Here is an 11,904-nt window from a genome sequence, read left to right as displayed (position 1 = left end):
CACATAGACTGCGTCAAGGCTATGGGGTCAGTATAGTCTCATATCTATTGACCTCTCGCAGGGTTTTTCACGAATACACATGCTTTGTTTTGCAGTTGTATTTCGGACTCACTAATGCACACAATCTGTTTTACAAATGCACATCCTCTGGTTCGCAGTGATCTGTGAATTTATATTACAAGTGTGCTTCAAAATAATATTTGTGAAGCAGAGCGTGTGCATTTCCGAATTTATATTACAAGTTTGCATAAAAATTACATTTGTGAACCAGAGCGTGTGCATTTGTGAAACAGATTGTTTGCATTAGTGAGTCCGAAATACAACTGTGAAACAAAGCATGTGCATATGATGAAAAACCCTGCGAGAGGTCAATAGATATGAGACTATACTGACCCGATACAAGTCAGCCAGAATGGTTGGTAGGTCGTCCGCTTTAGCTCTTTCAAAATAAATCCCTCGTTGTGACGTTCACATTTTGAGGAATGCTTTACAGCTTCACTATTATGTCATCTTAACATGAAAACGAATATTTTTGATACAATGTTTGCTGATTAGTTTGTTGAAACACCTTTTTCTCCTCCAACGTGCATCAGTGAGGCTATTTACTTCGGAGGTACACGTAAAGAGGGCTAAATAATGCTCCAAAGTTAGGCAAAATTTTTGGCAAGGGAAAATTCTGAAATTTGAGTCGTGATAATGACTACAGAACAATATGTGTCGTGAGGCTAAACCAGTTGAGAACCACTGATATAAACTGTACTGTAAACATGTTATATACTGAGAGACAGCAGCTGTAACAGCAGTTGATCTGAGTCTTGACTCTCGTATCAAATCTACTATAATGCAATTATACACCCTTTTGACTTCAAGCCATTTAGGTAAATGTTAATACAGCACTATTAAATCAAAGCTGTTTTGAGGACCTGTCACACCTTCATCTCACAGATCCACTTGTTAACTTTGTCACATGACCGGTCACTCCATCCGTATGCTGTTAACTGAGCACAGTCTGCGTTGTTGTAATTCTTAGGCTGCCCCTGTCCCCAGTACCTGAAACACAGGAGGACAAGGAGTCAAACCCTGTGGTGAAGACATCATCCATACTGTACAGTGACTCTGAAGTCTCACACCAATGAGTCAGAACAAATGTGATGAGATCTTACGCTGTGGTCAGAGGTGATCCATCCACCCATCTCCATGTCCCTTCTTCATCTCTGTCTGTCAGACCAATCCACACGATCCTGTATAGTTCAAGCAGGAAGCCCTGTTTGTGGAGACACAATTAGAGGGTTCATGCACACGTGCACACGCAAGCTAACCACCCACCCATCCACTCACACACGCACACACGCACGCATGCACGCGCGCACACACACACACACACACACACACACACACACACACACACACACACACACACACACACACACACACACACCTGTTCCTCTTTGCTGTTGATGATCACCAGATCAGCTCCTCTCTTCAGACAGTCCTGCCTGCTCTCTTCCCAGGTTTTCAGCTCATCAGAGATGTAGTACAACTTAGAGTCAAATCTAGTCCAACAATTATACGTTTGGGCTGTGACAAATCAACACAACACAACAAAACAAAACAAAACAAAACAAAACAAAACAAAACAAAACAAAACAAAACGTGTTAAATGATCACACTCACACAATAAAATAATATGCGAACTGCTTTCACACATGCTTTAATGATATAATTTAACTTCTTATGATCAGAATTTACTCACTCTGTGTACATAAATTATCTCCCAGGATGGTCTGTAACTGGTCTCTCTCTCTGGTCAGGCTGTTGAAACTGGTCTGTAACTGGTTTTTCTCTCTGGTCAGGTTGTTGAAACTGGTCTGTAACTGGTTTTTCTCTCTGGTCAAGCTCTTGGAACTGGTCTGTAACTGGTTTTTCTCTCTGGTCAGGCTGTTGAAACTGGTCTGCAACTGTTTTTTCTCTCTGGTCAGGCTGTTGAAACTGGTCTGTAACTGGTTTTTCTCTCTGGTCAGGCTGTTGCAACTGGTCTGTAACTGCTCTCTCCCCTCAGTCAGGTTGTTGTAATTGGTCTGTAACTGTTTTTTCTCACTGGTCAGGCTGTTGTAAGTGGTCTGGTCTCTCTCTTTAGTCAGGCTGTTGTAATTGGTCTGTAACTGCTCTCTCTCCTTAGTCAGGTTGTTGTAACTGGTCTGGTCTCTCTCTTTAGTCAGGCTGTTGTAATTGGTCTGTAACTGGTCTCTCTCTTTAGTCAGGTTGTTGTAACTGGCCTGTAACTGTTCTCTCTCTTTAGTCAGGTTGTTGTAACTGGTCTGTAACTGGTCTCTCTCCATCTTCAGCAGCTCAAGCTTCTGCACATCTGAATTATCTGAAAGCAGTTGTCAGAGAAAACCATGTTCCTTGAATTAGTCCTTCTAGGTTGGAGGAATTGAGATATCTGCTTCTCTTGGCAGTGACCAAACATAAGGAATTGAAAATAGAAAGACACTCACGCACGATGAGACGCAGAGAGACGTTGAGAGCAGCTTGTGTAGCACACAGCAGCCCAAAGCTCACCAAGACCAGCTTGTAAACATTTCCCTCTGCAGAACAAACATTCACATGTAGGACACAGGGATTCTGTTAGCCGGCTTTTAGCCGGTATTTGTTCCCGTGGGCCGGTAAATTAAGAGGTCGCCGGCTCAATTGCCTGGTTGGAAATATGCCAAATAAATAAATGTGTTATATAAACTAGCCTAATATTGTGTGATCTCTAGCCTAAGTGATGTTGCCAATAGGCTACAACTTAAATATAGACTTGTATATATAGCCTCATATATTTTCGCCCCGCTGTTATGTGGAGTCTATGTTTGGTGAAAAAAGGACAAATCTAGCCGACGCTGTCTCTTTAACTGTAGTCCGCCATTCACCATCCGCACACTGCGCTGCAGCAGCATCCCGCCGCGGCGGGCGGCTGACAACGCTTTGACAAGATAAAAATGGCAAAGCAGACATAGCTGGGCAAGTTCTTTTTTCAACGTAATGATGGTGCTTCAGTATTTCAGTCAAGGCCAGAAAGACGACAGAAAAGCATCAAGCTCCTGCTACTCCTGAGAAGAAGAGGAAACACTGCGACCGTGGCCGCCAAAGGCAAAAAAGACAAAATATTTAACCCAGAATGACAGGATAAGTTCCCACACGTGAAAATGTGGAGGGAAAAGATCAAATGTTCTGCACCATCTGTGAAAAGGTGGGTGAGAAAAACGGCTTCACCAAAGACTATCAATCTGAAAGAATCTGCGCACCACACATCAGCTGCTCATAACGCGACAGCAAAGTGCCATAAAACAGCACACTAAAGCCACCAAGTCGAGCAAAGAAGACGCCCTTATATCGATAAAATAAATTTTGTGGATGATTGCATCATAGCCTTTGTTTTTGTGTGTTTTATTGCTGTTTAAATATTATTTCTGAACCTAAATTCAAACCCGAACCGAATTAATTAATTAACGAGCGGTGAGGCTCGCCTTGCTCCCTTTGCACTGCAAGCACAGACAAATAAACGCCAACAAAAATGATTTTAAAATGAAAATTGTGTTTGCTAAAAATATGTTATGTATTTCAAAAAATATTAAATCGATCTTTTTTCAATTGCTACATTTTGACTGGGCCGGTAAATATTCTATAAGGCCGGAATTTTGGAACGATACCGGCTTAATTGGCCGGCCATAAAAAAATCCTAGCAGAATCCCTGGTAGGACAGCAGCTCACAATCCCATTTCAACTGCTCACTGCTTTTGAATCAAGGAATGTAAGAAGGATGTATGAAGGAAATGTGACATCTTCAAATGATCTTCCCATATTTTTCTTACCATGTCTCTTGACTACCCGCTGACGCCTCTCAGCAGAATTAGCCGTCACGAGAGGATCGTCGTTGAGCTCAGTTATTTCAAGTTCATCTCGTCGTCGGGCAGACCTCGCCATTGCTGCATCTCTCTCTGCTTGTGACTTCTGCATTTGTTCTTTGACTCTATATACGTTACACAACTCTGTCAGCCTTTTGAGTCAATCACACATCTAGACCCCATAGGCAGGGCAGTTATGGGTAAGTCACACCTCTAGACCACGCTAAGGCAGGGCCGTTTGTCTCCAACACACATGCCACAGCTACATGCATGTAATAATGTGGGTCTACAGTACAGTCCAGTCCAGTACAGTACAGTACAGTACAGTACAGTAGAGTACAGTACAGTACAGTAGAGTCCAATTACAGTAGTAAAGTATTCTCCAGGCCCGATTTTAGCCTGCTACATTAGGGTGGGCTGGTAGGGGGCAACTTTGGCAGTAGGTTGCCAGAGGTTGTGGGTTATGGGATGAGGATTAAGTTGCATTATATTCTAATGAGTTAAGTGTAATGGGTGCACAAAATTGTTCCAGTAGGAGTCAGCCACCTACTTGTGACAGGTTGACAGATATGGGAAGATGTCATTATAATGTGTATGTTTACTATGGGGGACCAACAACTTATTTTATTTACCTTATTGCACTGACAGATAATTTTATAATTTTACTAGTTTCAAATATTTGGGTTTTCAGGATGATATAACTTGTCGCAGAACATCAATTTTGGTTTATTTGGTAAAAGTGGAACTGTATTCCTTCTGGTTTTCTTCATTGTTCATGGTTTTTTGGAAAGCATTCACCATAGAGTCTATAGTGAATGTTGCTATTAACTTGTGTTTACTTTTGCTACTAAACCAACATCAGGGCATCCAAGCAAGTTCTGACAGAGAGCAATGCCATTGGACCACATTGGACAAACACATTTGCATATCCCCCAGCATGCATTGTTCCTTCCAAACTTTTGACAAGAAAGTAACCACATTAAATAAGTGGTGGGTGGAAATAATCATTAGCCTATTCTTAGTTAAACATGCAGTTTTGGAACATTCAATGAAGACAAATAAAAATAGACTATGACTGGACACCCTAAGTGACTGGACACCCTAAGTGATACACACATCTTATGAGAGTGGTATATATATCCATCACACCAATATCCATTTCAGTGAATGGTTAGTTCCTTGCTCTGCTCTCCCCTAAACAACCATGTCCAACCCTGAGTCACCCCATATCGTGCTGTTCTGTGAATCTGTGTTTTCCAAGTAGCCTATGTGGTGCGTCGATAACGCAGGGCCCGCCTTATTCATGGGCCCTTGACAGCTCTGGGCCCACCGATACCTACACCAGTATGGAGAGATATATGTGTCTTTATTCTGTGACTGAAAGTTTACATCCTCTAACCAAAGACTGTATCTGTGAGAAAATAAATCCACTTTGTAATCAAAAAATAGACCTGTAAGCAAAAACATGGATTTGAAAACAAAACTATCAACAATCCAATCAAAGAAAAATTTAAAAATAAAATAAAATAAATGTTTTTAGATTTTTCATTAATGTGAATTAAAAAAAGTTGCATGCAAACACAAACATTTTGTTCTCAACTCCAAAACATTTGTTTGCGAAACCATTACCTTTGCTTACAAAGCTCAACTTTTATTTGCGAAACGAAAAGTTTTGTTTGCAAAACCTGAGTTTTGCAAAACTTTTTCTGTTACAATAAGGGCGGGACCTACAGCAGAAAGAAGTAACGCACGTCCCTATTGGCCAGTGTCGATCGGAGTGATAGCTTGGCAACATCCAATCCAGTACGAGACAAGGCGGAGGGCGGGCACTTGAATGGAAGTATTTCCTGAAGGAATCTCCATGTCATTTCAGCGCCAGTTATAACCACAGATTGAAGAGAGAAGCCGTGAGTATGTTCACACCAAGTGCATGTAACCTGACCAAACATAAAAACAACATAAAAACATTGGTGTGAACATACTCACGGATTCTCTCTTCAATCTGTGGTTATAACTGGGGCTGAAATGGCATGGAGATTCCTTCAGGAAATACTTCCCGCCCTCCGCCTTGTCTCTTACTGGATTGGATGTTGCCAAGCTATCACTCCGATCGACACTGGCCAATAGGGACGTGCGTTACTTGTTTCTGCTGTAGGTCCCGCCCTTATTGTAACAGAAAAAGTTTTGCAAAACTCAGGTTTTGCAAACAAAACTTTTCATTTCGCAAAAGAAAAGTTGAGCTTTGTAAGCAAACGTAATGGTTTCGCAAACAAATGGTCTGGAGTTGAGAATAAATGTTTGTGTTTGCATGCAACTTTTTTTTAATTCACATTAATGAAAAATCTAAAAACATTTTTTTAATTTAATTTTTTAATTTTTCTTTGATTGGATTGTTGATAGTTTTGTTTTCAAATCCATGTTTTTGCTTACGGATCTATTTTTTGATTATAAAGTGGATTTATTTTCTCACAGATACACTCTTTGGTTACAGGATGTAAACTTTCAGTCACAGACTAAAGACACATATATCTCTCCATACTATACCAGTGGCACAGTCGAGTCTGTGTCAGAGCTCTGTGTTTCTCAATACTGTTTAATACTGTTTAATAATGTTTGAGTTGAGAGGACTTTGGAGGCGGGCTGAAGCTCAGTGCCCACCCAATCAGAAGCTAGAATCGCTACTGGTATTTTCTGTGCAATCTTTCCATTGGCTGGGGGTGAAAACAAACATATTTTCGTAACTTTTGATTGCGTGGGCAAGACTCATGTCTGGGTGGGCATTGCCCACCTCTGCCCATGGCTGAAATCGGCCTCCACCCAAGAGAGAGTAAAGTAGTCCACCCCTTTCAACAGGGCACACTTAGCAAGCCTCACATTACAACTTCAGCTACAATACACAGTATAGACCCTTCTCACGGGGGCCATTTTCTGTCGAAAAGGCAGAATAAACACAGGCAGGGGCGAATTTTCCACTGGGGACAGGGGGGACATGTCCCCCCCACTTTTCAAAACTTTGATTCTGTCCCCCCCACTTTTTAAACTGAAAAAATCGTGGGTAAACTGAAAAAATCATGCTTAATACGCTATGTTTGACCAGCCATCATATTATGGCTGAGAATGTTAATTGAGTTGCTAATTATAAGCTATAGGCTACTCCAAAAGATTGCCACGGATTTCCTCGTCTGTAAAAAGTGCCCTCTCCAGACACTGAATGTATTTCTAATGGCGCTCTGTATGGAAATTCCCCTTCCCAAGCCGTCCCTGAAGGCAGCACTCACAGTATTGTAACAGCAAATTTAACTTTGTACTAATATTATTCAGTTTGTGGAGTTATTTTTCTGTGACAAGTATCATCCAAATGTTAACAAAACTTTTTTGCCAGACCCTGCCCCTCTAACATTCTCTGCATGTCCCTGCTGCTCTATAAAGGGTTAAGTGATGAACATGTGAACATGGTTGAATTTAAAATAAAGCACACTAATAATAATAATAATGATAATAATAATAATAATAATACAACCAACGTCATTTCAATATGGCTCTGGCTTTCACATCAGTATTGTTCTATGCCTTGTTCATGTCACCTGCTTTCATATCAGAGCTCTGATGAGTTGGAGGAGGTGGTGTCTAAAAGGCATGTATTTAGTGATGTGTGTAGTTCGGTAACCCTTTATTTTACAGGTACCCTAGTTACATATGAACTATTTGTAATTACACATGAACGCCAAATGTAATTACACAGTAATTACCAATAGTTGTGTGAGTCTATTTAACTGTCATGTAGTTACATGGCACCGGACCTGTAAAGAAGCTCTGGCCTGGGACAGAGATTGCTAAAACCCAGTGGTGGATTCGAACCACTGAACTTCAGATTGCAAAGCAGGCAGCTTTAATCACTCAGCCACGAGGGCTTTCCAACTTTCTTAGTGGAGTTTGGGAGGATAACTGTATGTCAGTCAGATGTAGTTGTCACTTCCTAGCTTTGTTATTATAAGCATAGTCTTGGGGGAAAATGTTGATACTTTGTTAGTTGTCAGAAGTTCAGCGGCTGCAATCTCTGTCCCAGCCGGGAGCTTCTTTACAGGTCCGGTACCATGTAACTACATATGACCTACTGTACCAACACAGTCTCTTAGAAAAACGTATAATACCAACGATGTGGACCAACGTTGCTATTTTACAATTTCGGCTCGAAAAACGTAAAATATTAACGTTCCGAGTGGTTAGGGTGAGGATTAGAGTAGGGGGAGGGGTTAGAAACAGAAAATCTCCATAAAACACGCCCAAACCCCGCCCACCGCTGTAGACGCATACGTTCCCATTTTACAATTTCTTAGCCGACATCGTAAAATAGCAACGTTTGTCCACAAACGTTCCTATTTTACGTTTTTTTTGGAGATCGGGTTGGACCTACAGTTGAAGAGACTCACTCCACTTTACAGGTCTGGTACCATGTAACTACATATGACCTACAGTTGAAAAGACTCACTCCACTTTACAGGTCCGGTACCATGTAACTACATATGAACTACAGTTGAACGGTCTCACTCCACTTCACAGGTCTGTTACAATGTAACTACATATGAACTACAGTTGAACAGACTCACTCCATTTTACAGGTCTGTTACAATGTAACTACATATGAACTACAGTTGAACAGACTCACTCCATTTTACAGGTCTGTTATGTAACTACATATGAACTACAGTTGAACAGACTCACTCCATTTTACAGGTCTGTTACAATGTAACTACATATGAACTACAGTTGAACAGACTCACTCCATTTTACAGGCCTGTTACAATGTAACTACATATGAACGTAATTTAGAACTATTGGTAATTACTGTGTAATTACATTTGGTGTTCATGTGTAATTACAAATAGTTCATATGTAACTAGGGTACCTCCCATCTTTTCTTTTGTCTCCCCCGTTTCCTGCCTCCTTGTACAGTGCCTTGTATGATGATCTGCAATATTATTGGCAATCAAATGTCCCTGTTTCCCCGTTGCAAAAACTTTTCTATTTTCCAGTCAACAAAAGAACCCGAATTGCATCAAATCACAGATGTTTTTAAGCTCTCGGGGGGATCGTCTTGGTCCATTGCCCAGTAGTCCGCCCGGCGCTCGGGAGCTCTTGTACGGGAGTTCCCTGCAGTATGGGCAGGAGGCGTTGGAGGTGAAGGCGATGCTGGCATGCATGTGCCCCAGACAAACGAAGCATTGTCCATGGAGGTCATCCATGTAAACATAACCGGTGTTACACGACTGGCAGAGCTGCACCCCCGGGAAGAAGCAGCCGTGCACCAGCCTGGGCCTGGCCCCTCCCAACGGCACCACCGCTCCCGGTCAGCGGCTGGTGTTCTTGCTGCTTGTTGCTGGTTGCTCACCTTCATAGAGTTTCTTCTTGTAGAAAGTTGTCTTATCTCTTCGCTGGTGTGAAAAAAATGGGAGATGATCAATGGTCACGCAGGTATTATATAGCGCATATGAGGACCTAAGTGAGCAAGGCCATACAGGTTGATGGCATGAAAGAAAGTCTTCACTTATTCTGCGAGTGCGAGGAATGCTTCCAAACCAGCCTTAAAGGTGGAGTCTATTGAATAAGAACAACACTTAGCAGCACCAACTAGGGCACTGCTAGACGATGTTACTAGGTTGACTTACAGTACAGTAGTGGAGTACAGGCTATAGTTAAGTGTCGGTAGTAAGGATTTTGAATATGCTGTTGCGTTTCTGACTTGGATTGTGGTTGTTTTGATTAATGAAAACGTTGCAAATCCTTACTACTGTACTGTACAGTCAACCTAGTGCAGCCCCGGCGCCACGAGCGGGCACTAGGGGGCAGTGCCCGCTCACTTCTCCACTGTGCCCGCCCACTTCCGTGAGCGGGAATTCGAAGTTTTCAAATTCTGTCATCGCCCGCCGGCGGGAGGCCGCGGCACATGCCAGCCTATATGCCTATTTTAAGTATATTTTCATTTTAGCCATGTTGAGAAAGTGGTTGTTAACTGGCTCAAAAACAACAGGTTCACAGCAAAGAGTTGAGAATGATGCCACAGTTGCCACTACTTCTACTGAGGGCTCGGAGGTGCTTCCTCAAATTCCCCCGAGTCATGCTGCTGCTGCTGAGCCTGTCCCTGACAGTGACAGGATCACCATGCCGCCACCTCCTCCACCATCACCTCCTCCACCACCTCCTCCATCACCTCCTCCATGTCCCCTGGGTCATGCAGCAACATCCAGCCGGGCTGACGGTGCTGCTGCTGCTGAGCCTCAGCCTGGCCCTGACAGGCTCACCGCGCCGCGGCCGGTCGCAGATGATTTAGGGGAAGATGGGCCTAAACAGGTTAGTCTCCAGACATTCTCCATGACGATGTTTGGGACAAAGAAGAGAGCTTTTCTTGCCACCTGGTACCAGAGGTGGGACTGGATGGAATACTCAGTCAAAGTGGACTGAGTATCTGAGTCAGAGCATGGAGGCGACTGGTTTGCTGCGTAAAGTGTCAGATCAGAGCTTCTTGTTCATTGCACAGCTGGTTCACAAGGTAGGCCCATAAGCATAATATGCTTTTCTTTTCTCTCCTCAATCACATGAAACATTGATAATAGCTCTGGCTGGCTGCGCATATTTGGAATACAATACACATCATATAACATGTTAAATTCATTCAATTCCATCCCTATTATAATTGCAATCAGGTTTAAACAGATCATTTAAAATACACATTTTTAAGCATAATTGGCAGAGTAGCAGAGTCCACACTCAATATACAAATTACAAAAACTAAAATACACGTTTCCACACTCTTGTCTGATTTGCTGACATTTATTATGAGCCAATATCTGAGCGGCATAGCCTATGTAAACAGAATAAAATGTGTGCGTAATAGAACACTCAGCCCGTGACCGACTCTGCCCGACCAAAAAAAAAGCAGTTATTATCAGTTAGTTAGTCCTAGGATATTGTAAAAATGTTGCAATATTAATGTTGGTGTGTGTGTTACTGCCATAAATGTGTTTGAGCTTCCATATGATGTTATGGACAGTGGACTGTATGGTGCCCCCGCTGCTTAAGGCTCATGCCCCCTCTGGATATCTGGTCTGGTGCCGGGGCTGACCTAGTGACATCATCTAGCAGCGCCCTAGTTGGCGAAAAGCAGAAATGTTGGTCATCTTTCTAGCAAATCCAGGTACATTTGTGTCCTGTCTTGTCTGAGGTGAAATGCAAATGAACTAGAGCAGGGGTGACAGACACTGAGCAACTCCCACTCAATGTGGCCCCTGGGTCAATTTGCAAAAACACACAAACAAACAAACAAACAAACAAACAAACAAACAAAACATTTTACAAAGCAGACGTTTTTGGTTAGGTTAGGTTAGACCACCCAAATCTGTGTTTTTATTTTACTGTACATCCCAGAACATGGCGCCAATGGCGTTAACATTGTCCATCCACATACTGTTTAATGTTAGCATTTGAGCTAACACTATTGTAACAAACTATATCCAGGATGCACACTACTCATCTGATTAATATGACATATTTGGGTGATGTACCCCGTAATGTAGCGGGCTGTTTTAAAGCTAGAGCGATGTTTCTGGTGTCATCTGAATGGAAGAATTACTAAATTTGAATGTGAAAAATATAACTGTTGGTATAATAAATGTTGGATTACCAGTCCTTTTCATCGAATTAGTAGCTATATTTGGGAGTGATGGTGCTACAGTAGGCTACTAGTGGAAGTGCACGGCCACTGGTAACGAGGAATTTTTTTTGTGGCCCTCTCTATCATCAAAGTTGCCCATCCCTGAACTAGAGTCATAAATGTATGATCAAAAGTTTCATTTCCTTGGGACACTTCACCAAAAATCAATGCTGATTTATTTTGCACATGATCTCAAATGAAAAAGTTTTGCAGACATTAGTTTGACAGTTATTGAGAGTTGACTTGAGTTAAGTCAACTCTCAATAACTGTCAAACTAAATAGAGCGGCAGCACCGCCTGCTATTG

General features: G+C 42.1%; 1 protein-coding gene across 3 annotated transcripts; it reads right to left on the bottom strand.

The window, feature by feature from the left end:
- Positions 1–769: 769 nt before the first annotated feature.
- LOC310779002 (CD209 antigen-like protein D) lies at positions 770–3,991 on the bottom strand. Of its 3 annotated transcripts, XM_083639487.1 has the most exons (6): positions 3,858–3,970; positions 2,499–2,588; positions 1,754–2,374; positions 1,439–1,578; positions 1,164–1,264; positions 770–1,050 (listed from the first exon to the last, which is right to left on the bottom strand). In XM_083639487.1, exons 1-6 carry the CDS (start codon positions 3,967–3,969, stop codon positions 927–929), a joined length of 1,188 nt encoding a protein of 395 aa, XP_083495613.1. In that variant the 5' UTR covers position 3,970; the 3' UTR covers positions 770–926. The 3 variants fall into 3 exon arrangements, with proteins under 3 accessions (XP_083495613.1, XP_083495614.1, XP_083495615.1); XM_083639488.1 differs by lacking the exon at positions 2,499–2,588 and having other exon boundaries at positions 3,858–3,991; XM_083639489.1 differs by lacking the exon at positions 1,754–2,374.
- Positions 3,992–11,904: the final 7,913 nt, after the last annotated feature.

The sequence above is a fragment of the Poromitra crassiceps genome (genome assembly GCF_964638095.1).
Source record: "Poromitra crassiceps genome assembly, chromosome: 1".
NCBI classification, from domain to species: domain Eukaryota; kingdom Metazoa; phylum Chordata; class Actinopteri; order Beryciformes; family Melamphaidae; genus Poromitra; species Poromitra crassiceps.
This window is presented reverse-complemented; position numbering and strand designations above follow the sequence as displayed.